At 36.7% G+C, this 26,266-nt stretch overlaps 1 protein-coding gene across 1 annotated transcript; it reads right to left on the bottom strand.

Moving 5' to 3' along the window:
- Window positions 1-2,362: 2,362 nt before the first annotated feature.
- LOC5573070 (protein mitoshell) lies at window positions 2,363-25,649 on the bottom strand. Its single transcript, XM_001660655.2, has 7 exons — window positions 25,290-25,649; window positions 25,128-25,226; window positions 18,891-19,056; window positions 18,665-18,826; window positions 16,302-17,505; window positions 3,193-3,336; window positions 2,363-3,127 (listed from the first exon to the last, which is right to left on the bottom strand). Exons 1-7 carry the CDS (start codon window positions 25,339-25,341, stop codon window positions 2,957-2,959), a joined length of 1,998 nt encoding a protein of 665 aa, XP_001660705.2. The 5' UTR covers window positions 25,342-25,649; the 3' UTR covers window positions 2,363-2,956.
- Between the last annotated feature and the right edge of the window lie 617 nt (window positions 25,650-26,266).

The raw sequence follows: 26,266 nt of genomic DNA on the forward strand, positions 1-26,266 counted from the left end.
CTCTGTAGAAACGGGCGTTATGCGAGAGGGAGAGATGATGCAAGTCCTCGATTAAGAGAATTTTAGCTAGTTATATGGGAGTCAATAGGTCCCTGATAAACGTTTAGGATAAAGTCGCTTAATTCAATTGCCTAAGCTCTAATAAAGCAAGAATTCTTTAATAAGTTGTAACTGGATAACGAAAACCGTTACTATTTGAATTTTGGCTATTAGTTGTTTCGATCCTATAACATTTCCCCGAATACCATTACCCCGAAAACCATCACCCCGAAAGTCAAAACCCCGAATGGTCAAGTACCCCGAAAACCAATACCCCGAAATCCATTACCCCGAATAGTCCGTTACCCCGAATACCGTTTCCCCGAATGGACCATAATCCCGAATTTTCTTGGCACGAAAAATTCAAAATGAAGATCCGACAAATGAAACCCATATACCTATTTTAAAGAATTTTGATTTTCATTTGAATTCATGTTCTTGTTATCAAAGATTTATTCTTCTTTTAATCAACAGCCATTCTTCATGGGCCAAGTGAGAACCAAAATCTCACTCACAGGCGTGTAATTGATTTTGTGAGAATGGTTCTGTTCACAGCAATAAATCATTTTTCGAACTGATGATAATGCTGACATGTTAATATTAGAGACCTCTCCCACCCTCTTTCAAAAGCGTCATATTATTTTGTAATGCATAGTTATATTTTTATATTGATGAAGGCAATGCAAGTTCAACATATTCTAAAATGGAACTAGACTATGGTTTGAAAAATGTCAAATGAAAATGTTAACTGATATTAAACTGATTACTTTTTCAAAAGTAAATCGCTAAAGAACAGTCTATGATAAAAGAAGAAAAAATCACTGATGAAAGCGTCAATAATTATGATGCCAACAATCACTTTGCTAGTGCAACTTCCGAAAGAAAAGCCGATAACTAAAAGAAGGACAAATCTCTTGTATATAATACAGACAAGTAATGCAGGGGATTATTTTAAAGGTTGCTCGTCTGAAGTCACTGTCAACTTTAAATTTCGCTCAAGACAATTTTGTCAGTCGATTTTTTTACCGCTATCGCTCAAACTTTAACTCAAACGGTACAACTCGAAAAAACAGCCTATAACTCAAAGAAGAGAAAACCATTGATTAAAACTTTTACACTGCCGTTATACTACCTCGAAAGAACAGCCGATAATTGAAAGAATTAAAAAATCACTAATAGGAATAGTAGTAGTTATTAGGCCGAAAACTTTTAGGCTCAAATTCGCGAGCTTCCTTGAAGAATTTCTTGAAGTGCATCACTGATTTTCGGGGAACTAGTTTTCGGGGTAATGGTTTTCGGGGTAATGTGTCATTCGGGGTAACGTTGCATTCGGGGTAATGATTTTCGGGGTATTGGTTTTTGGGGAGATGGTTTTCGGGGTAATGGTATTCGGGGAAGTGTTATAGGACCGTTGTTTCGGATTAGGACGGTTTTTCATTTTTACGAGTCATAGCTTACAAAATTAATATTGTACACCGTGCTTATGAGTGATATACGAATGATATTCAAGGAAACCAATATCGTTGATAGGGAGCCGGATCCTATTCTTGGCACTTTTGATTTACTTCGGTAGTAGGGTTTTTTGAAAGCTACTGAGCTCATATTTGGCGTATTGAAGTGCTCCTAATTGCAAAATTTCAGATAATTCTGCCTATAAAAAACCCCCATGCCAAAGTGAATCATGGAAGTGTCCAAGTAGCTTTGCACACTATGTAAAGGCAGATTTGTTAAACCAGTCATGTGCTAAGAAACAGCGAACTAAACGCACTCATTTACGCCATGTGAATTCTACAAAGCTTGATTGTGGTAACATCTTACCAATGACTCAATTCTGAAAATATCAATGGAACATTCGTCACTCCTTTAGTCTACGACTGCGCATAAACGACTTAAACCCAATATACACTAGTTTTAAGTGCCAATCAAACCCTTGATTGCCATTTAAACCGCGGCACAGTTTTTCTGTATCTGTAATGCAAACTGCAAATCGTAAGATTGATGAGTCAAACCAGACACCGAAAATTCGCCCAAACCAGTTCGAACTAACAACATCCACCTCAATTCGCCTGGTCCTTGCCCGGCTATCAAGACTCAATTATAACATTCAGAATCAGGTATCGTCTTCCACGATCAAGTTACAACTTGTGCACATCCAACACGACTTTCGCGGTGCTTTCCTAATGAACAGCCTAACGCTTCCGACCAATGTCGCAATCAATTAGCACCATGTTTTTCATAACAGCTTCAAGCATTAAATAACTGATCGGAACAATGCTAAGGCAAAGGAATAATAAATGAACTCAAACACACGCTTATATGAACATTTTTTCAATTTATATTACAATTTAAAACATCTTTATATCTACATTTCATAGTTTACACCTCATTTTGATTATAGTTTAACAAACTTGTCAATAATTCTAATAGTAGTTTAAAAGGGCTTTACCCCACCTTTACAAAGGAGAAAAGGCAAAATTTCTTTTGGACATGAACACTATACTTAGGACGCACATAATTTTGAATAATATTCAACCGTAATCAAAACTTTTCCTGCCAAAATTCACTAGCAGCGTAATTATGATTTTCCACTTTATCAAATATTTGAAAACTTTGCTGCCAACAACCTGCATATCTAATCGTTGCGGCCGTCGAAAAAAGTCTTATTGTTTAGTTTAGAGATTTTGATTGTCCTAGCATAATTTAATTCGGTCGGATCGATGACGACATCCTTACTTTGATTTTGGCACACATCGTTTAGCACACAATTTTATCCCTATAATACTCAGCAATTTTAGCTAGTGATGACTTTTTGTTCCTGATCAAGTCATCAGATCTTGGTTTCTCTTAAAACAATTAAATAAAATTCTATTCAGTAAAGAAACTATTAAAAACGACAGTTAGCTCCAAAACAAGAGCCCTAGAACTCTCCTGAACAGGCGGTACTTAGGCTACTGACGGTACCTGTCGGAGAAGTTGATCCAGGCAGACGGTTGAAATTGTAGCAATCGAAAATCTTATCGCACAGTATGTCCTCCAAGCTGCGCTCAAACTCTTCTGTAGTGTCCTTCAATAGGGTGCTAGACTTTTGCTGCAGAGAAAAGAAAATCAACAAGTTGGTCAACGTGTTTTCCGCTGTAGAAGGGAATGCCATACTTCTAGATAGCGACGGGCAGACCGGATAATCTGGCGAAGATCATGCACAATTTCGTAGATGGTTTGATAGCCACCCATCTGGGCCTTCGAGATAATCGTCCGCAAATCAGTGAAGCTTGGATTTACGGTATCGAATCCTGGAAACTGAAGAAAAAAACGTGATTACATCATATATTGCGAAGCATACGTTTGTTCTTATGTAATATGATTTCATTCTTCTTGTTAAGACGATGAGTGTTGCTCCCAATATTTTGTAATGAGCAACCGCCGTTTACAGAGCAAAGAGTAAGGATGTATGTTTGGTAACGAGAAAGGACATCAAGCGCATGCTTCGTCGATGAAAAGGCATCGATACTTGGTAGATTTTTGGGTGTCATGCGAAAAGTAAAGAAGGACAATCAATGACGTCATATCGTTCTGCAAAAGCATAACGTCTGCATTGAAAAGTACAAGGGATTACGCAAGCATTTTTTTTTTTCTAAATTTTTTGTCGACAAATTAGTTGGATAATATGGCGTTAATACTGCCCATATTCGCATAACAGTCCCATGTTCTATGGGATTTCAACCCCTGCAACACTAAACTATAATAGGGTCCTAAAGCTCTGTCCCAATTTTAGTACCAAACGCTGAAGTTTAGGCTAGAAACACATGTTTACCCATTTCTTAAATATTTCTCGTTGGTTTAAGCTTAAAAACATTCTTTTCCGGTTTTTTAAATTTTGTCATACCTCTTTGCTGCCCATAACTGCATATTAGTAACATTCGACAAAAGTAGGCATTGAGTAAATGTTATGCATTTTATGGCAGTATGAGAGGAAACTAAAATTTCTAAAAATTACCAGGAACTCAAAAGTGCTTATTTGAGGCGGATATTTTGTACAACTCATATTGCATACTAAGTGAATAGTCAGAAAATAATTCTGATAGAAATTTCATTGCTATTACATTACGACGTTCATTTATAATCTCAATGTGACTATTATGCGGTTATAATTACCAATGTGACAAAACAACTTGGTATTTTTTTCGAATTTTCTAGAACAATCTCGCAGATTTCATTAAGTTTATCGAAAGTATTCATCATTTGATGACTCTCCCTGGTATTAACTCCAATTTGTCAAAAATGTCGAATGTGACTGTTATGCAATTATGGGCAGTTTGGTTTATACTCAAATGTTGGGTGTATTTTGTTTTCCGCGTTCGTTCCAAAATGTCAGATAGGAAAAACTCAGTGTAAAAAAGTTGAGCCCTTGTGAGGCTTTCGTCGACTAAGTGAACGTCAAACATGATCAGAAATGTCAAGGTTCACATTTTGATCAATTTTTGAAATTAAGGGTTTTTGAGCAGGAGCAATTGTCAATGTTATAGCTAAAACACGCTTTTATTCATTGAAAACTAGATTTTATTAAAAAAAAATAGAACTCTATTCGTTAGGATCTGGACCATTTGGCAAGATTTTTTGGCAGAACGACATTTCGCATGAATGACATGTACCATAACATTTTTTCATCAAGAACAGTCGTCTTTTGAAAAAAAAAAAAAAAAAAGATATAATTCAGGTTATGCCAAATGGCTATTACGCCAAATGACCGTTATGACAGATAATTATTATTCCAAAAAGCCAGCTCCCAATTCGATAGGTTGTTCGATCCTTTCACCTATCCATATATTCCCGCCAGTCGAGGATTCGGGTTGGGAATGCAAAAATTGTAAATTTGGAAGTGAGCACTTCCTAAGAGACTTCCTGAGACAACTAAAAGTTAAGAGTAAAGAGTAGGACGAAGCAAGATGAGCATCATTTATTACTTATTTCAGTGCGCATCGTACCTTCGTGCTGTGCGTACACGAATTCTCTCTGCTCTTGGAAGTTTTCTTAAAAACTACCTAAAGCAATAAAACAGTACTTTTCAGTGCTACACAAACAGTACTTTTCAGTGCTAAAATTAAAAACGGTACTTTTCAGTGCTACTTAAACAGTACTTTTCAGTACTATTTTTTCTACTATTGATCCCTTTACGATCCTTGTTTGGACCCGTGCCTTCGATTTTTCGTTGGACCCGTTGGCGAAAGCTAGCGGTGGTAATCCTTCTTGGACACCGTCTAGGGAAAAAACCTCTCGAAGGTCACGTCTTTCTCGTTTATTAACTAAACATGGTATCAACAACTAACAAAAGGAAGGGTGAATCTCTGAATTCACTACTTCCTTCCAAAAAAGTGGGTTTTAAAACTGTCACTACACGTGGCAAGAATGGAAGAAAGGACGCTTCCCCGGAATGCGAAGTTTCTTCCAAGGGTGAAATGAATAATTGTATTGAAATGAGCAATCAGTTCGATGCTCTAGACAAATTTTCCGAACACCAAATCGAAGCAGCCTCTAGCCCAGGCTCTTTGATTCAAGTGAGGAAGCAAAGAGTGCCGCCTATCGTGGTCAGTTGTTCCGAATTTGGGGGATTTAGGCAGGAGATCTTGAACTCCATTAGGGGAATCAAGGTTTCCTTCCAAATCGCAAAGAAAGGAGACTGTCGCGTTTTGCCGGAAACTCTTAAAGATCGTGAACTTCTTCTCAGATATCTTGAAGAGAAGAAGCACAAATTTTTTACTTATGACGACAAAATTGAACGTTTGTTCAAAGTCGTCTTGAAAGGTCTCTCAAGTGACTATAAGTCACCTGAAGAGATCAAAAATGGAATAAATGATTTACTTGGATTTTCCCCAGTCCAAGTAATCATTATGAAAAAGAGAACCCAATCTGGCATTGTTCGGAAAGGGCTTTCTCAAGAATATTATTTAGTTCACTTTAACAAAAAAGAACTAAATAATATTAAAGCTTTAGAAAAAGCTAAACTTATGTTCGATGTCCGTGTGACGTGGGAACATTTCCAGAAACCTGGAGGAAATTACCAGAACCCCACTCAGTGCCGTCGGTGCCAAAAGTGGGGTCATGGTACAAAAAATTGTCGCATGGATGCTAAATGCATGATTTGCGGAGGTTCTTCTCACGCTAAGGACGACTGTCCTGTGAAAGAAGATACCAGAAAATTTCAATGCGCCAATTGCAAGGGCCCTCACAAAGCTAACTTTTGGGAATGCATTTCACGCAAAAGAGTCGTTGAGGCTCGTGCCAAGCAGATGAAGGATAATATCCGTTACGATAACGGTCGTTTCCGAAATTTGCCTGCTAGAGTATCGAACAATGCTCATTTTTCAGTTAACGATCGCTTGATTAGGAATCATACCCACCAGGAAGATCATAATCATGCTCATTCACAAACAAATTTTAATCCGTCGGGTAGCCGTTCGAATCTTTCAATTTCGAATGTATCTACCCACGGTAAATCTTTTGCCGATATCGTAGCAGGTAATTTGAACTCTTCCCCTGTTCGTTCCATGAGTACCCATTCTACTTGTTTCAAATCAAATGGAAAAAACCCTGCCGCCACAGGTAACTCCTACCCCGCTTCTTCGTCTACCGAAAATTCCAATGGGAAATCATCAGATGATATGTCTGCCTCTGATTTTAATTTTCTAACTGAACAATTGAATCTAATGATTGATGCAATGTTCAAAGCCACCACTATGACTGAAGCAGTCCAAGTAGGTGTAAAATTTACAAATAAAATTGTTATTGGATTACGTTTTTCTAATGGACCCAAATAATAATTTAAATATTTTAAATTGGAATGCTCGTTCTCTGAATGGTAAAGAGGACGAGCTGTTTAATTTACTACAGCTAATAACGTGCATATAGCAGTTATTACCGAAACTTATTTAAAACCTGGATCCAAATTTAAAAAAGATCCTAACTTTTTTGTTTATCGTAATGATCGACTTGATGGGGCATGTGGGGGAGTTGCAATCATCATTCATAGGCGTATAAAACATCAACTGTTTTCGTCATTTGAAACTAAAGTTTTTGAAACTTTAGGAGTTTCTGTTGAAACACAGTTTGGTAAATATACTTTCATAGCTGCCTATTTGCCTTTTCAATGCTCTGGACAGCAAGTTAATTGGCTTCAAACTGACTTGCGAAAATTAACTCGCAATAAGTCAAAATTTTTTGTCATTGGTGACTTTAATGCCAAACATCGGTCATGGAATAATTCTCAAAGTAATTCCAACGGCAGAATTTTATTTGATGAGTGCTCTTCAGGATATTTCTCAATTCAATACCCTGATAGCCCTACATGTTTTTCCTCTTCTAGAAATCCATCTACGATTGACTTGGTCTTAACCGACTCTAGTCATCTTTGTAGCCAATTAGTTACTCATGCTGATTTTGATTCCGATCATGTCCCTGTTACATTTCAAATATCGCATGAAGCGATTCTCAATCCTATCAGCTCCACTTTCAATTATTTACGAGCCGAGTGGAATATATATGAAACGTATGTTGACTCTAATCTTGATGTTAACATTTCTTTAGAAACTAAAATTGATATTGACAATGCTCTTGAAACTTTAACAAATTCCATTGTTGAAGCCAGAAACATTGCAATTCCAAAATGTGAAGTAAAATTTGAATCCGTGATTATAGACGATGACCTTAAACTCTTGATCCGTCTTAAAAACGTGAGGAGAAGGCAATTTCAACGCACTCGTGATCCTGCTTTGAAAATTATATGGCAGGATTTGCAGAAAGAAATCAAGAAACGTTTTGCAGATTTAAGAAACAAAAATTTTGAAAATAAAATTTCTCAATTGGACCCCGGCTCTAAGCCGAAATTATCTAAAATCTTGAAAAAACCTCAGAAGCCTATACCGGCATTGAAAGAGGAAAACAAATTATTACTAACTAATTGCGAAAAAGCTCAAAAACTTGCTATGCAGTTTGAAAGTGCGCACAATTTTAATTTAGGACTTACTAGTCCAATTGAAAATGAAGTTACTCAGGAGTTCGAAAATATTCTCAATCAAGAGAACGTTTTCGAAAATGCCTGGGAGACTGATTTGGAAGAAGTGAAAACTATTATTAAAAAATTCAAAAATATGAAAGCTCCTGGCGATGATGGAATTTTCTACATCCTCATCAAGAAACTTCCAGAAAGTAGCTTATCATTTTTAGTTGATATATTTAACAAATGTTTTCAATTAGCATATTTTCCTGACAAATGGAAAAATGCTAAGGTTGTTCCAATTTTAAAACCAGACAAAAATCCTGCAGAAGCTTCTAGCTATCGTCCAATCAGTTTGCTTTCCTCCATCAGTAAACTTTTTGAAAAGGTTATTTTGAACAGAATGATGGCCCACATCAACGAGAATTCAATTTTTGCCAATGAACAGTTCGGATTCCGCCATGGACATTCGACCACTCATCAACTTTTACGTGTAACAAATTTGATCCGTTCCAACAAATCTGAAGGCTACTCTACTGGTCTTGCTCTTCTAGACATAGAAAAAGCATTCGACAGTGTTTGGCATGAAGGTTTGATTGTAAAATTGAAAGATTTTAATTTTCCAACATACATTGTTAGAATAATTCAAAGTTATCTGTCAAATCGTACACTTCAGGTTAATTATCAGAACTCCAGATCTGAAAGACTTCCTGTAAGAGCTGGTGTTCCCCAAGGCAGCATTTTGGGACCAATATTATACAGTGTCTTACCGATTTTGGCAACAAGGCTCGATTTTTATGTTGCCAAAATTGGGATGTTGCCAAATTCGGGAATTTTGAAATGCTTGTGTTTTTATCATTCTATTCTCTAAAAATATCAGAAAATGCATGGCAATTACTTCGAATGATGTGAAAAATGTCTGGGAGCCTTCTTCAGTTCAGCTTTTGATTTAAAAGTAGAAACATGTTCTGATTATATGCGCCATCTGAATAGCACACTTGTTCTACACAGTACAAGCGTGGTATTACTTCCAGTGGCCATTTGCGACTGTTCTAGAGCGCAAATGTGCTTTAAAACCAGACCATATCAAAAGTAGCAGATTATGAATACAGGTTCGGTTGAGGATCCTTTCGGGTGGGTTTATTTTAGAGATTTCTTGAACATAGAACGCAATTTTGGTGAACACACGTCTTAATAGTGAATAAGGTTCTAAGTGGAAAAAAATGGAAGTTTTTCTAAATAACTTCTTACTATCAATGTTACCACGGTTGAAATGTAATGTCAACTTTTTTGTCAAGACTTGCACCGCCATGCACCCAGAAATAGAGTTAATGACGAGTTCTTATCAAGCATTATGCTCATTTGCTGAGATTCGGGAAAAATCAAGCTGAGAGTTTCAAAATTAATTTTATAGGGGCTTTCCTGAGCCGAGTGGTTAGAGTCCGAAGCTACAAAGCGAAGCCATGCTGAAGGCGTGGGTTCGATTCCCGGTCGGTCCAGATTTTTTTCGTAATGGAAATTTTCTTGACTTCCCTGGGAGGATTGCCATACGATATACGCATGCAAAAATGGCAACTTTTGGCGTAGAAACTTCTTAGTTAATAACTGTGGAAGTGCTTATTGAAACTAAGCTGAGAAGCAGGCTCTGTCTTAGTGAGGACGTAATGTCAAGAAGAAGAAGAAGGATTGGAAGATATTTCTTGAAACAAAAAATCATGTTATAGAAGAAATAATGTGTGAAGAGCAACGCGAGGAGTTATATTCAAACTGAAAGTTATTGAAAATTTTGCTGCCGAAATTTCAAATTTCATTCATTTCATTGCGTTTCATTTTTCAAGATTTATTTATTAGATTTTTTTATGAACTCGCCAAGAAACTGCTTGCAAAATTTCTATTGTGCATATGAATTTACTCAAAGATTTCACAATTTGATGCTTCTGGTAGAAATACAATCGCTACATGTATCTCTAATGTTTTGATTTGATTTCTGTGAGATTCTGTAACATCCGTAAAAATGAAAACGGATAGCAAAAAAATGTAGCTTAGATGCGGAGTCAGTGGAAAAAAATTGTGGTACAGGTTGGACTCGATTATCCGGGGTATCGATTTTTTTTTTCACTCCGGATAATCGAATTTTCCGGATAATCGAATCACTGAGAAATAAAATGAAATCTTCGATAAAAGAACATAAATATTATCTTTTTTTGTTGTTTTATTAATATGACGCGGTGGTGAAACCTGAAACTATTTCTAGGAAAAGTAGGGGTCTTTACAAGAAATTTTTTTTTCTTTGACCTGCATACACAAAACCACTTCTTTAAACCCCCCTGTTCCTAAATATTTTCAAAACTGCAAAACCATTCATGTTGTATATTGCAATACCAAATTATCTCAGATTTATGCATAAAAATTGAAAAACAAGAACATCAAAAATCGAATCCCGGATAATCGAGTCCCCGGATAATCGAGTCCGACCTGTAATCATTTATTTTTTCATCTTTTTAATTGTAGAGAAGAATCATATACGGGGCAGTATGGACACCCTAAGGAATTTGCCTATTTTGACTGTAAAGACATAAATATTATATTGTTTTTTATGTGCAGTGTGCTTTTTAGAGTTCCTAAGCGTTTGTTAAACATGGCTGCATAATAAGGAAAAAAATATTTTGTTTTCAAAAAAAGGTTTTCAAAAAGCTTATATTTGGTAGTCGCTATCAAGCTAGCGGGGCAAAGTGGACACCCCCATGGGGCAGTATGGACACATTAACGTTCATAGGAAAATTGTCCCGCGATAGTTCTCAAAATCTCGAAAAAAGAAGTACATATTCATGAAACCATAGTGACAGGTCACTGTGCCACTAAAAACATGATTAAAACCAATTTACGACATTTTTCGTAGAGATGCTTCCAATATTGCCTCTAAGTTAGTTTTAATCAATAATTGACAAATTTTAACCAATTTGTGGTTCCACATTCTAATCATTCCTTTAAATGCTAAATATTTTTGGATAATTTTGTGTTTGAAGTTATATTTCTTTCTATTTGAAGTGTCAGCTCTACTTTGTCACCCGGTGTCCATATTGCCCCAACAGTATAAGAAATTTTCATACAAGTTTTTTAATGTCTTAAAGTACCAGATAAAAATCTACTATGTTTTTCAATATAGCAAAAATAATTGAAGATTCGATCGAGAGCTACATTATCGGTCAACTTGCAGTCGTTTGCTTCTGAAACCTTATTTGGTGAGGTGTGAATGTTATAATTTTCGAACCAAATAAAATCATGCTCAATTTTGCGGTTTAAAATCAAAGTTTTAAACATATTTTCTAAAATTTTAGTGGATAGTTTACTCTTCCGACAGGCAACTGAAATATTGTTTGCATCAAAAGTGTAAAAGTATTCGCTCAGGCAAAGATACAGGGGGTGTCCATTCTGCCCCGGGTGTCCATACTGCCCCCGATACCCCTAAATGTTAACAATGTCCAAAGAATTTTGAGCATGGGCTTTTTACTCACTCTTGGAATTCTTCTAAAGAAGTTTTTCAATTACTACTTCTAAACCCATTCTCAACAATTTGCCCAAATTGTCAACTAGTGTTATGAACAAACTTTCTCGATGTTTTCTTCAATAACTGTTACTAAAATTCCTACAGAAATACCCAAAAGAAATCATTCATCAATTATTCAATAAAATCAATAAAATTTGAAAACATTTTGAGGATCTTCAAACCGCCACACATAATCCGATTTGTACGTTAATTACAAGCATATAACAATAACAAAACATTAACGATCAACACAGTAAAGCCAATCATCTTAACATTTGATGCTTTTATTACACTTGTTTTTACTGTTGATTACTATCCTATTCCACCAAATTATAATGCCTTTTAAACAATGTAGCATTTATTTTTACAGCTTGCTTGCTTTATGTCAATTCCCCTTTGAAATATGCGCGTTTGTACTTATAAGTACATTCAACATTAGCTTTCTTAGCTCGCAATGGTCACCAACATTTTCATTTTGACTTATTTTTGCTTTGTTTGAACTCACAATATTAGGTTTCAGTGCTTAATTATCAATTGAAAATATTTTTCCATGTGTTGCCAAAATCGGGAAGAAAATGTTGCCAAAAACGGGTGTTGCCAAAATCGGAGGTAGACAAAAGCGGGTGTTGCCAAAATCGGGATGGCACTGTACAATATTTTCACATCTGACTTACCTGAGTTACCTCAGGGATGTCAAAAATCTTTGTTTGCGGATGACACAGGCCTCTCCGCCAAAGGACGAAGCCTGCGTGTCATCTGTAGTAGATTGCAAAAAAGTTTGGATATTTTTTCTTCATACTTGCAAAAATGGAAGATTTCTCCTAATGCTTCCAAAACTCAACTAATAATATTCCCACATAAACCAAAAGCTCTTTATTTGAAACCTTCAAGTAGACATGTTGTCACGATGAGAGGGGTTCCAATAAATTGGTCAGATGAAGTTAAGTATCTAGGACTCATGCTAGATAAGAATTTAACTTTCAAAAATCACATTGAGGGCATTCAAGCCAAATGTAACAAATATGTAAAATGTCTCTATCCCCTTATTAATAGAAAATCAAAACTTTGTCTTAAGAACAAGCTTTTGATATTCAAACAAATTTTCAGGCCAGCCATGTTGTATGCTGTACCAATATGGACTAGCTGTTGTAATACCAGGAAGAAGGCTCTGCAGAGAATTCAAAATAAAATTTTGAAAATGATTCTGAGGCTTCCTCCCTGGTATAGTACCAATGAGTTACATAGGATATCCAATGTTGAAACATTGGAACAAATGTCAAATAAAATAATCAATAATTTCAGGCAAAAATCGTTACAATCTTCTATTGCCACGATTAATGCGTTATATGTTTAGGTTAAGTTAGGTTAAGTATATTAAAAACTTTTTTTTTCTCTTATGAGCAGGTGAAATCAACTCACCTGTAAAAAATCTGAACTGCTACGGCAAATGAAATGTAATATGTTGTTAACAAAATGTTAATAAAATCTTAGATTTGTTTTACCAAATTCGGATGATAGTGTTGTCTAATAACACAGAACACCTAGATATAAGAAATAATGAATGTAATGTTTGGAATGATACTAATAAAGAAATTAAAAAAAAAAAAAAATAAAAAAAAAAAATAAAAAAAAAAAAATTATTACTTATTTTATGGTACTATAAATGGAAAAACAAACAAAAGATGAGAAACGAATATGTAACGGCTCAATTTTATGAATACAAACTAACCAACAGAAATAATAAGACTGAAGCAACTAGTTCAAACATTGCTAAGCGTTTTGAACTATACATTTAAATCAAGTAAACTGCCGTGAATCGCAAGTCAGTCCCATCTGTAAAAAGTAGGCATTGAGAAAATGGGCTGTGTAGTTTTCAAACTCGTTTTCCATGCGAATATTAAACAAATTTCAGAGGATCGGAACATGTTCAAATCTTAATGAAACTTTCAAAATTTGCTCTTCACTACAATATTTCTACTAGAAAAATATTAAGATGATCAAAGAACGGTTCATTTTCGTGTAACACGATGCGGAAATCTGTAGTGGGACAGATATACAGTTACTTTTCATTATGGGAAAATTTGACTTGCTGTTTGTTCCTAATTTTCCAGTACAAATCATATCATATCATTAGTGCAGCTGATAGAGCATTGGAAGATATGTTGAAAACTGAACTCAACTCAATTTTGACGAAAATGCAGATGGGACTGACTTACGATCCACCGTCGTAAAACACTGTAAAATAATGTTGATTAGTTCTTGATTTTTTTTTTTTTTGTATGGTATTCAGTTGGAGCTGCCTGACAGCTTAAATTGTCATGGCTGAACCCTCGGTCTGGCTTTTGCCAAGTTTCCCCTCTACCAGGACCAATACTCAGACGGACTAGGCAATGGCGCCCACATGAACACTGTTTTTTATTAGTATTGTGACGTGGTAGTTTTTGAAAAGTACCCATATTCCCTTGCTTCTGAGAAAAGGAAGCATTATGAAAATCAGCAGCTCCATTAGAATTTGTTTGAAATAGTAGTGTAGAATTTGTTTGAAATAATAGTGCATTACTAATACTGTCTAGTCGAAATGGTTTTGAATAATTTGTCATTCAAGTGCTATTCTGATTACTATTGTCTTTTACGTAAGATTAGAGTCTTAAATGTCAAGTGTCGTCAAGTCTTAACAAAATTAGGCTGTTTAGTAGTAGTTCTAGTTAATTTCATTTTTTGTTGTTAAAAGTATTTATTGGTCATTACGTTCATATATCCTTAAAGAAAAAAGTCGCTTTCCTTGTCTGTTCAACAATTTTTCGAAACTAGCAAGTGTATCCTAATGATCGATCTCAGCGTCTTACTTACCATAGTCATTTTTATAGTGAATATTGAAGAGTAAAGTTACCTTAGGCTTCTATTACAGTCTCCTAAAAGATTCACTTATCGGTGGCAAATGCAATGCTTCACAACGCCTACTTTCTACTTGTAAATTTTGCGAAAATGAAGCTGGAATTAGTTTATTTATACCGCTGTTACAAAAGAGGTATTTCTTATTATGGCAATGTAAAAACCATATTAAAATAAGATTGTCGCCACTTATTTCTACTCAGTGAATCTACTAGTCATTACTCATTTTCCTAAGAGTTCCTAAGTAGTCCCTACGATAACGATGTATTTAGCTAGCTAATAGTAAGAGTGGCTACGGATCATTCTGGTTAGCAAAAGGCAAACTGAACGTCACCAATAGTATTAATGTCCACTTCGAATAGATTAGTTATTTGAAATGGGCATCAATTCTATCAATGACGCAGAATGTCCGTTGGATCACATCCGAGATATTATTGCGTCTATGCCATATGAATTATGACGCGGCTTTAAGCAAAAAATGCCAAAATGTGATACCACCACTACAGGTTACGCCTTTGGTTTCCATCATATGGGCTAATGGATTATGCCCTCCCATCGCGGCAAGGTCGCATAACCAAGGGGAGGGAATAATGTTGATTAGTTCTTGATATACTAAAAACCTAAAAACCTTGAAATGTCGGCTGAGAATCAGAAATTGGTCCAAAATATTGTTTGACGACAAGCCTTATTTTGTTCTGGTCAATTGATAAAAAATAAACAATATTTGTTAATGCCTATGATAATTCGTCCATATTTTCAAATTCTTATTAGGGGTCATGCACACACTACGTCACGCTCCAAGGGGGGGGTCAAACCAAGCGTGACGAGCCTTACACAATTTTCGGAGGACTCATACAAAAAAACGTGACATAGGGTGGGAGGGGGTCAAAATAGTTTAAATTTAGCGTGACATAATTTGTGTACCATCCCTTATTTATAATAACTTTAATCAAGGATGATAGCTGAATAAACCTCAACTTAACAGTAAAGGACGTTATTTTAATAAAATTTATTAAAATAGTCTCAAAATTGAGGGGTGCTCATTTTGCCCGGATGGTCATCTTACCCCCACCCTACCCTATTATGGAATTTACTTGTTCTCGGAAGAATTCGGACGGTTTTGGTTGATTTACGTTAGAAACATCGGTTTAGGAACCGGAGAATCAGTGAAATTAGTTCGTTTCTCGAGAAAAAAAAATGCACTTCATCAGAGAAATCAGAGAAAAATAATTCACAAATTGGGTCTCAAAAAACCTCGTAGAAGAATACAAACCGTCGATGGCATTTCCATATACTAGCCAACATTGCACATTCAAGAGTCTGATTGTACTCTTAACCCACCCTCAGTTTTTAATTTTCTCAACATCTTGAAATTATATTTTCCTGCAGTAAAAATGATTCCGATAATGATAATGGTAACCGTATTATGCAGTAGTTTGAATAGGATCATTAAATCAGAATAGGTACCCAAAAAATCTGATTGTAGTAAAAACTGCGCCATTGTTTCGAAGTTCATGCAACTCTTTATCAACACTACAAAACACAGCGATCGAATATCTAAAATCATCGCTCCCTGGAAAATATAATTCCAAGCCCAGGGATGGAAACTCTTCAGGTCGCTATAGACGCTATAGAAATCATTGAATGATGCTTATGTCCGATTTTTTTCCGACCGTACATTTGACTACTAGGGGTCCAAATGAACCGCAAATTGGTCTGGTTTGAAAATTATTATTTCAGCTGAGTGTGTATTTGCAGGTGAGTATTTTCACGTGACTATGTTTTGAATCAATACAAGTGCTAACCGTTACGCTAATATTTTGAAAAGATACTCACATAATTCTTTGTGAAATGCGCCATCAAGAAGTACTTTGCTTCATTTACGTTGAACACCTTCTGCAATAGGAAGTGAATTTTGGCCACAGTTTCACTGTCAAAGCTTTGTCGGATGATTGCATCGTTGAAAAAATCCATCTGAAGTTGTGCCGAAAGAGATACGTCGGCTGTCATCGTTTGACCAACAGGGGCAGCAATTGCCGAAGTAGTTTCGCCGTCGCTTTGTTTTGTGCTGCCAAGCGAGCCCAGCAAATCAGGTCGATGCTGGGAGATAGGATTCTTCAATATCTTCGGCGTGGAAGTGATAAACGGTGTTGAAGTGTTGTTGGTGGTATCAGGTAGAGTGAATGGGATTTTCATGGAGCTTGTAACCGGATGAGCGCTAAAGCCTGGTGGCTTCTTAACCGGTTCGTAAATACCCGTCTTGAAGTAAGTTCCGTTCTCGTTGTGCTTCATCTGAGTCTGTTCGGAGTCGTTGACAACGGAGAAGATATAGCTTTTAGCATTATCATAAACCACGCTGCTGCGGTCCGATAAATCGCTGCTGCTTGCATTATCTGATGATGAATTGGCCTTGCTATCAGTCAGATTTGGAATCATATCCTTCAGATATTCGTATAACTCTTGGATGTTTCGTTCCTTCTCTTCATCAGTTTTTGACTGTCGACCAGACACTTTTGGTGATGACTCCTTCTGCATTCGACTGGTTCGCTGATTCTGTACCATTTCGTCCAGACTAGTGAAAGACTTGATCAAACTATCAACGAAATCAATTGTCGAATCTTGCCACTTGAGGAAATGATCCAGGAAATCCGGACTCAATACTTTCTGCACTCTATCCAACCCGTCCGGAGTATTGTACACGTAACCCTTGATGATGTTCCAAGCGTTGATGATTCGTGTGAAAACGAAGATGAAGTCCTTCACGGCCCAGGCAATGCCTTGCGAATTTATGTTAGCCAAAACACTATCCGGCCGAATCAGGTCTTGCTTCATACGAGCGCAGAGGCTGTCAATCTTTTTGAAACAAGGCATCTTTTGGTGATTGTTGGCTAACTGTTCTGCCAGCTCACAGCCCTGCATGGCCATATCAGTGAGTGCGATCAATTTATCCTTGTCCACCACTACACCAGATCCTCCGAAACCGACTTCTCTGTTAGAATCCGCCACCAGTGGAATAATCGGTGGGCTAAGAGGGGCGTCACTAGAAATAAAGAGTTAATTAAAATATTTAAGAAATTTGGCAGTTGGCATCACGACATTTGACATAAAGGACATTTGGCATTTTGGACATTTGACATAAAAGTTTATTATCAATTTGATTTGCCTATGTGGCAATTACCAATGTGACAAAACAACTTGGTATTTTCTCGAATTTGCTAGAACAATTTCATAGATTACAGTAAATTGATCGAAAGTATTTGTCATTCGGTAACTATCCACGGTATTACAGTCAACTCTGCATGAATCGATATTAAAGGGATCATCGAGGTATGGAACACAAAATTAGTGCAACTGCATTCCAACGGGACCATCGAGGAAGCCATGAAAACCAAATTTTACTATGGTTCTCTAACTCGATATCAAGATACAAAATATAGAATTACGGAGAGTTGACTGTAACTCGAAATTGTGAAAAATGCCGAATGTGACAAATATACAGTTATGGGCAGTATAGAGCTGAGATATTCTAATTTAGCCGCAGTATTCCTATGAACAGAACCAATATGCAACTTGGGTTTGACCTTGCAACTTGTGTTGAACCGCAAACGCGCTTCGTCTCTGTACCAGTGTATCGAACCGAACCCGAAACATGTGTATTGTGTACTACGGTTCAAACTTAGGTTCAAATAATGGCACAAAGCAGGCAGACAGGGAACTGTTGAAATCCACGCGGATAAATTTCTAAGATCATATAAAGAACTTCTTGGTTCAAATCGCAAGACCCTTGAGGCTTGAATCAATGTTCTATTTAAGCAGATCAACTAAGATAAATATTTTAAATAACATTTAGAACAACTTAATGAAAAAAAAACAAGTATTTTACTATATCATACAATAATCGTTCTGAACCTCGGGTGCAATCGAAGTACAAATGGAACGGTTTTCGAACCGGCGTTTAAACCGATGTTCATTTTACACATGTTTGGGTTTAGGTTCAGGTTCGTGCGTTTCGGTTTTCACACTAGAACAGAGTACAAAGAGAGTACGAAACCGTCTGAACTCTGAACCAACGTGTTCGGTGTTCGTTTGGGAAGACTGATTAGCCGTATAATGCCCAATAAGATCAAAAAGACGAATTACCGTGCTAGTTGTTACTTAAGGTATGTATTGTAAGATTTATGATTAAATTGAATAATTACCTGATAATTCCGTTCATTCCGTCCACTTTGCCGATGTCCACTGGCGAAAGCTCCTTATGTTTCACCTTGCTTGCAATCATTTTCCCGTTGCATCTAGCCCAGTTGATTTTCTGCCCCAAGTTGTCATTACCACCCGGATGTTGCGGCACATACCGATAGAACCTATAATGCGACAAAGCAAATCATAAAACTAACTTGTTTTCGACGCATATCTTGCGAAATGTACATGTTACTGTCAAAAGCCTGGTGCTGAGCGTAGCCACCGTTGACGTGTTGAGAAAACACCGGAATGGTTACCGGAACTGGTGGTGGTGGCAAATGAAACATTGAAAAGCCAGGTTGGACTAACGTTGGTAGGAGATGACCGTATTGCAGTATAGTGTAAGGAAAATCTGAAAATAAACGTCCTTATAAGATAAGCAGGGCTCGTAGCGGACAGACAGCACAATAATAATGACTTATTTTTTCTAATTTTGTTTGTTTAAGCTGTAGGTATGCGTACATATTTGAAAAAGCAGGTGATATTTCGATAAAACGACTATAAGCGGTAATATTTATAAATTCGCATGAGGTTAAAACTGGCGGTTTAACGTCTTCTTTTTTTGTATGGTATTCAGTTGGAGCTGCCTGACAGTCTTACTGGTCAAGGCTGAACCCTCGGTCTGGCATTTGCCAAGTCTCCCCTCTATCAGGACTAATACTCAGCCGGACTAGGCAATGGCGCCCACGTGAAAACTGTTGTTTTATTAGTATCGTAACGTGGTAGTTTTTGAGAAGTATCCATATTTCCTTGCTTCTGAGAAAAGAAAGCATTGTGAAAATCAGCAACTCCAACAGAATTTGTAGTGGTAGTAGTGTCATTACTAATGGTGTCTAGTCGAAATGATTTGAATAATTTTTCATTTAAGTGTCCTTTTTTGTCATACTTTTGTGATTACTCCTGTCTTTTACGTAAGATTAGAGTCTTAAATGTCAATTGTCGTCAAGTATAAACAAAATTAGGCTGTTTAGTAGTAGTTCTAGTTAATTTCGTTATTCTTGTAGTTGAAAGTATTTATTGGTCATTACATTCATATGTCTTTAAAGAAATGAGTCACATTCTTGTATGTTCAACCATTTCTCGAAATTAGCAATGATCGATCTCAGCGTCTTACTTTCCATAGTCATTATTATAGTGAATATTTAATAGTTAAGGTGAAGATGAATCGAAACCAAACCTAAAGTTTTTAAGAGCACAAATCTGAAGAACCTGGACTTTTCAGCTCAAACAGGTGTTTGGTTCTCCAAATTTGTGCTTCGATTTATCTTCACCTTAAGTCGCTTTAGGCTTCTATTACAGTCTCCTACAAGATCCACTTTTTGGTGGCAAATACAATTTTTCTTGTAAATTTTGCGAAAATGAAGCGGGAATTAGATTTTTTATACCGTTATTACAAAAGAGCTATTCCTTATTATGGCAATGTAAAAACCATATTAAAATAAGATTGTCGCCACTTATTTCTACTTAGGGAATCTACTAGTCATTCTCCTCAGAGTAATAATTCATACGTCATCTATGATAACGATAACGATCTAGCTAACTAATAGTAAGAGTGGCTACGGATCATTCTGATTAGCAAAATGCAAACTCAGGGTGTCGATTCAATTTAAATAATCAAATTCCCTGATTTTCCCTGGCCTTCCAGCCGTTTTTCGGAAAATTCCAGACCACTGAATTGGTAACTAGAATCGAAATAAGGAATGTGTACTATTTATGGCCATAGTGGTTCCCTATTTGGCCATATGTGAAATTTTGATAACTTTCACATGTTAAGACTTTTTGAATGTTTTACCATCAAGATCTATCTTAAATCTCACTACTACAACACACAAAAATTCTCAAAATTTGAAGACATGAAAATAATCACGTATGGCGAAATAGGGAACCACTATGTCCATAACAGGTACACCTACCCTAAGTACGATTTTCGCAGATAGATATTTGACTATATGCATTCATCAAAGTTATAAGTCGTATGAATAAACTAAGCAAAAACTTTTACTTTATTCAAGTAGTTTTACAAACTTTCTAGATCGTTTATTTATTTTTCAAGGTAAAGTTCCAGCCATTGTTGAATAACTATCTCGGAGAATTGGTTCAAATAATTCAACAAGATTTTCCAAGGTATTTCTTTTGAAATTCATATACGTATTTTTTCATATTTTTCTCCTATACTTATCAAGGAACTTTCCTAAGATATCCTGCAGAAGCAATTTTCCATCCAATATTTTTGGAATATTACAGGATACAGTCATCTCTCCCTTACTCGATATTGAAGGGACCATTGAGTTAGGGAGGTATCGAGTTACAGAACACAAAACCAATGCAACTGCGATCCAAGGGACCATCGAGTTAGCCATGAAAACCAACTTTTACTATGGTTCTCTAACTCGGTATCGAGATACGGAATATCGAGTAAGGGAGAGTTAACTGTATATCATTTTGTGTTATAAAAACTTTTACATTACTTCTCCATAAAGTAATCCAAACATTTCTTTAAGAATTCCTCTAATCTAAGAAACCGTCGACAGAGTATTCTCTAAAATTGTTAGGTATTTCTTTCAGCCAATCCGCCTTGAATTTCTCCAAGAATCAGCACTGTCGAACTTTTTTTTTGCAGGAATGAGAATAATTTTTTTTTCACAAAATCTTATTATTTTTGCATTCCGATATAAATTTTGCCTAGGTTTTTTCTCTGAGGAACTTATCTAAAGATTCCTAATACAGTCGAAGCGCATTATAACGACAACTTTTATAGTGACAAAAGCTCTCTAAAGCGACATTTTTCGATCCCTTGAAAAATATTTTAATGCTATAACTATTCTCTATAGCGACTTTTCCTCATTACGACAGTCCCTTGCGATGTCGTTATAGCAAGCTTCGACTGTATAAAGTTTTCTGATATGATATGAAGTTTTCTGTTTTCTCTTGCATTTATTGTGCCTCCAGCAATGCTCTGAACAACTACTTCAAGATCTTATGAATACAGTAATGTCCCGATTTTGTCAGCCCCATGTTGCATTTAGGGTTGACGTAACCGGGAAAAAAATTTCAACTACTTTTCATTTTTATTCTCGCCCATAGACTTTGTTTAATGTGTTTTTTCTAATGTTTACAGCGTTTTTTTATATTTTTGTATGAACCGTAATAATATACAAGATCCCTAACGTATCTGTGACAACTGCGATACAAAGTAAATTCATACTTTAGATGATCGTATAGACGTTGCCAATGTCATACCTGACTTTTTACATTATGATAGTACCCAATATTTCCACATTAAAATAATGTATTTTTTGAAGGCTGTCAAAATCGGGTCAAAAGGGTGCTAAAATCGGGGGTAGACAAATCGGGTCTGAAAAGGTGCTAAAATTGGGGGTAGACAAAATCGGGGGGTTGACAAAATCAGGTCATTACTGTATATCCAAAAACTTTCACAAAATTTGTAACACATTATCGCAAAGATTCATCCAAAGCCAAATTTCCAGAATTTCTGCTTTCTATTGATTTTCTGGATAACTGGATTCTGGAGGATTTTCTGAATATATTCTCAGAAAAAAGCTACTGATATAATCATGACCTAACGCTTAGACGCTAATCCAGAAATTTTCAAAAATTTCCAATAGTTAGAGATTATAGTCAATGGATTTTTTTTAAATCTAACGCCATAAATTTTCAGAAACTCTTGAAAACATGAAATAAAGTTTTGATTTATATTCACCTAAATACAAGAAACCTCATTCGTTGTTCTCTGTATATCGTTTTAACAGTTTAACTTCGACATTTTGAGCAAACTTGTGAAGATTGACATGATTGGATTAGCTAAACTCCATTTTTTTCTCAAGATTTTTATTAAAGCGAGCGAAATTAGGCCATGTTTTGATCTAGAGCACATCAATATTAAATATCTTAAAAGCAATCTCAACGTCGACAAAGTTATTCGGAAAGCACTGTTGATGTTTTTGTTCCAGAAAAAAAAATAATTCTAAGGCTATGTAAAATTGAGTTAACTCTAGTGGATAATAGCGTTTTTTAATGATAAGCTGCTATTTTTGATTTACTCATTTCCAGCAGAAATTATTCATGATAAACATAATGATTATTTTGTATTGCTGAGTTGGCCTAATCGATAACATTACAGACAATTAGCTCGTTTGATGTTGTATTGGTAATTTTCCCTGACTTCTAGTGAAATTCCCTGACTTTCCAGGACAACAATCAAGGGGTCTATTTTTTAAGTCGAGTCAATCAAAATGACTCGACTGGAGTCATTGTCGACCGAAAAATTCGCTCGACTCAGCTCTGTCACTCGAGTTTTTCGACAGTTGTCTTTCTATTTGACTGAATTATTATGGGAGTCGACGGGTGACATCTGAAATATGCATGCTTGCTTTGATCGACAATGAATACAGATGAGTCACATGAATCTGTTCGATTTAGGGGTCTATTTTGTAAATCGAGCAGATTCAAGTGACTCGTCTGTAATCACTGTCGATCAAAGTAAGCAGGCATATTTCAGATGTCACCCGTCGACTGCCATAGTAATCCAGTCACATAGAGTGAGGGCTGTCGAAAAACTCGAGTGACAGAGCCGAGTCGAGCAACATTTTTGGTCGACAGTGACTCCAGTCGAGTCGTTTTTGGTCGACTCGACTTATAAAATAGGGTCCATAAATTCCCTAAATTCCCTGACATTCCCTGACTTTCCAGGTTTTTCCAGGTAGTCGACACTAGACTGGCCCACCTTAGTATGGGAGAAAAATAAAGTTGTATAATTCCACGGGGCACCCGCCAGGATTATTCTTTATGGTGAGAGGAAGACTTCCTGAAAGTTTCAGCTCATTTGGTCGTTACATGAGCTGGCGCAATTGAATTGAAGTTAATATGGGATTTTCAGCTCCAACATATAGAAAACAGCACATCATCTCCTGTTTGAGTCAGGAAAATTGTTGATCGCGTTCAATTGCCCCCAGAATGTCAAAAACACTACTTGATACTATAGCAAACAATATTGTAGAAGGTTGTATGATGATTAAAATTGATAAAGTTGGTGTTTTAACTATCTGAAGTAGATTTGCAATATTGCTTAGTATTCCTTCAACTTAGCTGGGTGGTAGCCACTAAGCGCATCATAGCCACCTATGACGCTGGGCGAGCTGCGGCACAAGGTGCATGCACATGTGTGATTGTACGGGAGTGCTGATCAAAGCCCAACTTTCAACAACTGAAAGCTTAATGAAAATGAGCTTAAATCCAGATACAACCTTCGGCAACTATGTTCATTAGCGTATCAACTAGTGAATTTGTCATTCTGGGCTCAATTGAACGCGATTAACTAGTGTATGACACGAAACAGTAACATAGGGTCAATTTTCAATATATTTGAGACGAATATTCCATACAAACTTTGAATTGAATGCGCCAGCTGGGGGAGCAACCAAATGAGTTGAAATTTTGAGAGAGCTTTTTTCTTACCCTAAGGCACATATCTAGGGGGTGCCCCGTTGAATTTTACAACTTTTTTGTTTAAGGGCCAGTCTAAGTCGACACCCTTAACTAATCGTCGCCAATAGTATTAGGGCCCTATTTTACAAGTCGAGTCGATCAAAAACTACTCGACTGGAGTCACTGTCGACCAAAAATTTCGCTCGACTCGGCTCTGTCACTCGATTTTATCGACAGTTGTCACTCTATGTGACTAGATTACTATGGGAGTCGACGGGTGACATCTGAAATATGCATGCTTACTTTGATCGACAATGACTCCAGATGAGTCACATGAAACCGCTCGATTTACAAAATAGACCCCTTAGGGCCCTATTTTATAAGTCGAGTCCACTTCGAATCAATTTTGAATAAGCCTGAAACGCTTTTGTTTTTGTATGAACGTAAGAAAAAGGGGCCTTCTGTTGTCGACTGGTTAGAACCCGCGGCTACAAAGCAAAGCCATGCTGAAGCTGTCTGGGTTCGAATCCCGGTCGGCCCAGGATCTTTTCGTAATGAAAATTTCCTTGGCTTTACCGTACCTGCCACGATACGAATGCGAAAATGGCCACTTTGGCAAAGAAAGCACTGAGTTAATAACTGTAACTGTGGAAATGCTCAATGAAAGCTAAGAAACAGGCTCTGACCCAGTGAGAACGTAATGCCAAGAAGAAGAACAAGAAAAAGAGAAAAGTAATTCAAAAAATGTTGCCAATATCGAAAAACCGCTAGTGACGTTGCATCACCGCTTGGTGGATTAATATTAGAATAATTTTCATTATGCTACAGAGCCCAGATATCCAAAAAAGTGACTTCAGAAACAATGTGTATGAAAAAAATGACTTCACTGACATATTGGTGTGAATAGTGACCGTCAATAAAAAGTGACTCGCTACCAGCCCTGTACGGTAAGCCAAAATCGTTCACAGAAAATCATACCTTGATTGATGCTGGTCGTTTGATTCATTGAACGTTCCGGAAATGGAACTGTTGAACTTGGCGAAAGTTTTACGTTTCCCATGGTAACAATGGTGGATCCTGTGGAATGGTAATGGAGAATCTAAAAAGCATGTCCAGCAATAAACTTTGTGCTTCACTTACGATTTTTGGAGAACTCCGAACCGGGAGCTTTATTAAAGCTTTCCTCCGTCATTTTTCGTCCTCGAATGAAAAATGGCCTTTGTCCTTGACCCAGACTTGAAGGTCCTCCTTTGTTGCGCACTGGCTTTTGTTCAGTCAGCTGTTGGAGCACAGGAAACGAGCAACGGGACCAGCAAGACTACCGTCCGATCCGAAGGTCAGCAACAGATTGAAATCGGACTCGGCCCGGTCAGCTGATTGGTTCCTTCGTTGACTTCGGTCGGTGCAGGACAACAGTGCCGTCGGGAAACGAACAAGCAAGAAAAAAAATTCAAATCTCACCACATGGTTGCTTTGATTTTACGCGCATCCAGTCGGCGCGACGTTTTTTGAACGCAACACTTTTGTGCGCTCTGTCTAAAATAATGTGAAGCGTAATGTGAAGAAATCTGGGACACGCGGTCATTCAAAGCATAGTGAGCGTTTATGAGAAATAATTGACCATTTTATTAGTTATTATTTAGGCTGTGAACCGTTTCACCAGTTCGTTTAACTTTTAGTTAAAATTTGACAGCTTGATAGTTATTTCTCCTCCGGTTAGAAATAACCCTGCTCTGGAGCATGGTTAAACTTGACAGTTCGAAAGTTATTTTTTGCTCCCGTGAATTTGAGAATAACTAACCATCTGTCAACTTTGTTCTGAAATAACTACTCGACTGTCAAAGCTCAAATGGGTCGACTGCGATGTTCAATTTAACCATTTGAGGGGAAAATAACTATCGAAATGTCAAATTTTAACTAATAGATAAACGAACTGGTGAAACGGTTCACAGCCTTAGTTAAAATTTTGATTACCGTGTAAATTTGGGATATTCCTAATTTGGCTAAGGGTTTGTTCACAAATTTCACAAAATTTCTCCTTTTTACCATAGTAATTTTGACAGCTGGTTCAGTATTAGCGAAATGTCACTTTTACTTGCGGAAAAATTGAGGGTCAC

The sequence above is a fragment of the Aedes aegypti genome, chromosome 2 (genome assembly GCF_002204515.2).
Source record: "Aedes aegypti strain LVP_AGWG chromosome 2, AaegL5.0 Primary Assembly, whole genome shotgun sequence".
NCBI classification, from domain to species: Eukaryota; Metazoa; Arthropoda; class Insecta; order Diptera; family Culicidae; genus Aedes; species Aedes aegypti.

What these genes read in the sequence shown, in the direction of transcription:
- LOC5573070 (XM_001660655.2), bottom strand. Translation starts at nt 25,341, where the DNA reads ATGACGGAGGAAAGCTTTAATAAAGCTCCCGGTTCGGAGTTCTCCAAA. An exon ending in AACGACCAGCATCAATCAAG is followed by an intron (nt 19,057 to 25,127) that starts GTATGATTTTCT and finishes GTTTATTTTCAG; the next exon opens with ATTTTCCTTACACTATACTG. An exon ending in CTGCCCGTCGCTATCTAGAA is followed by an intron (nt 3,128 to 3,192) that starts GTATGGCATTCC and finishes TTTTCTCTGCAG; the next exon opens with CAAAAGTCTAGCACCCTATT.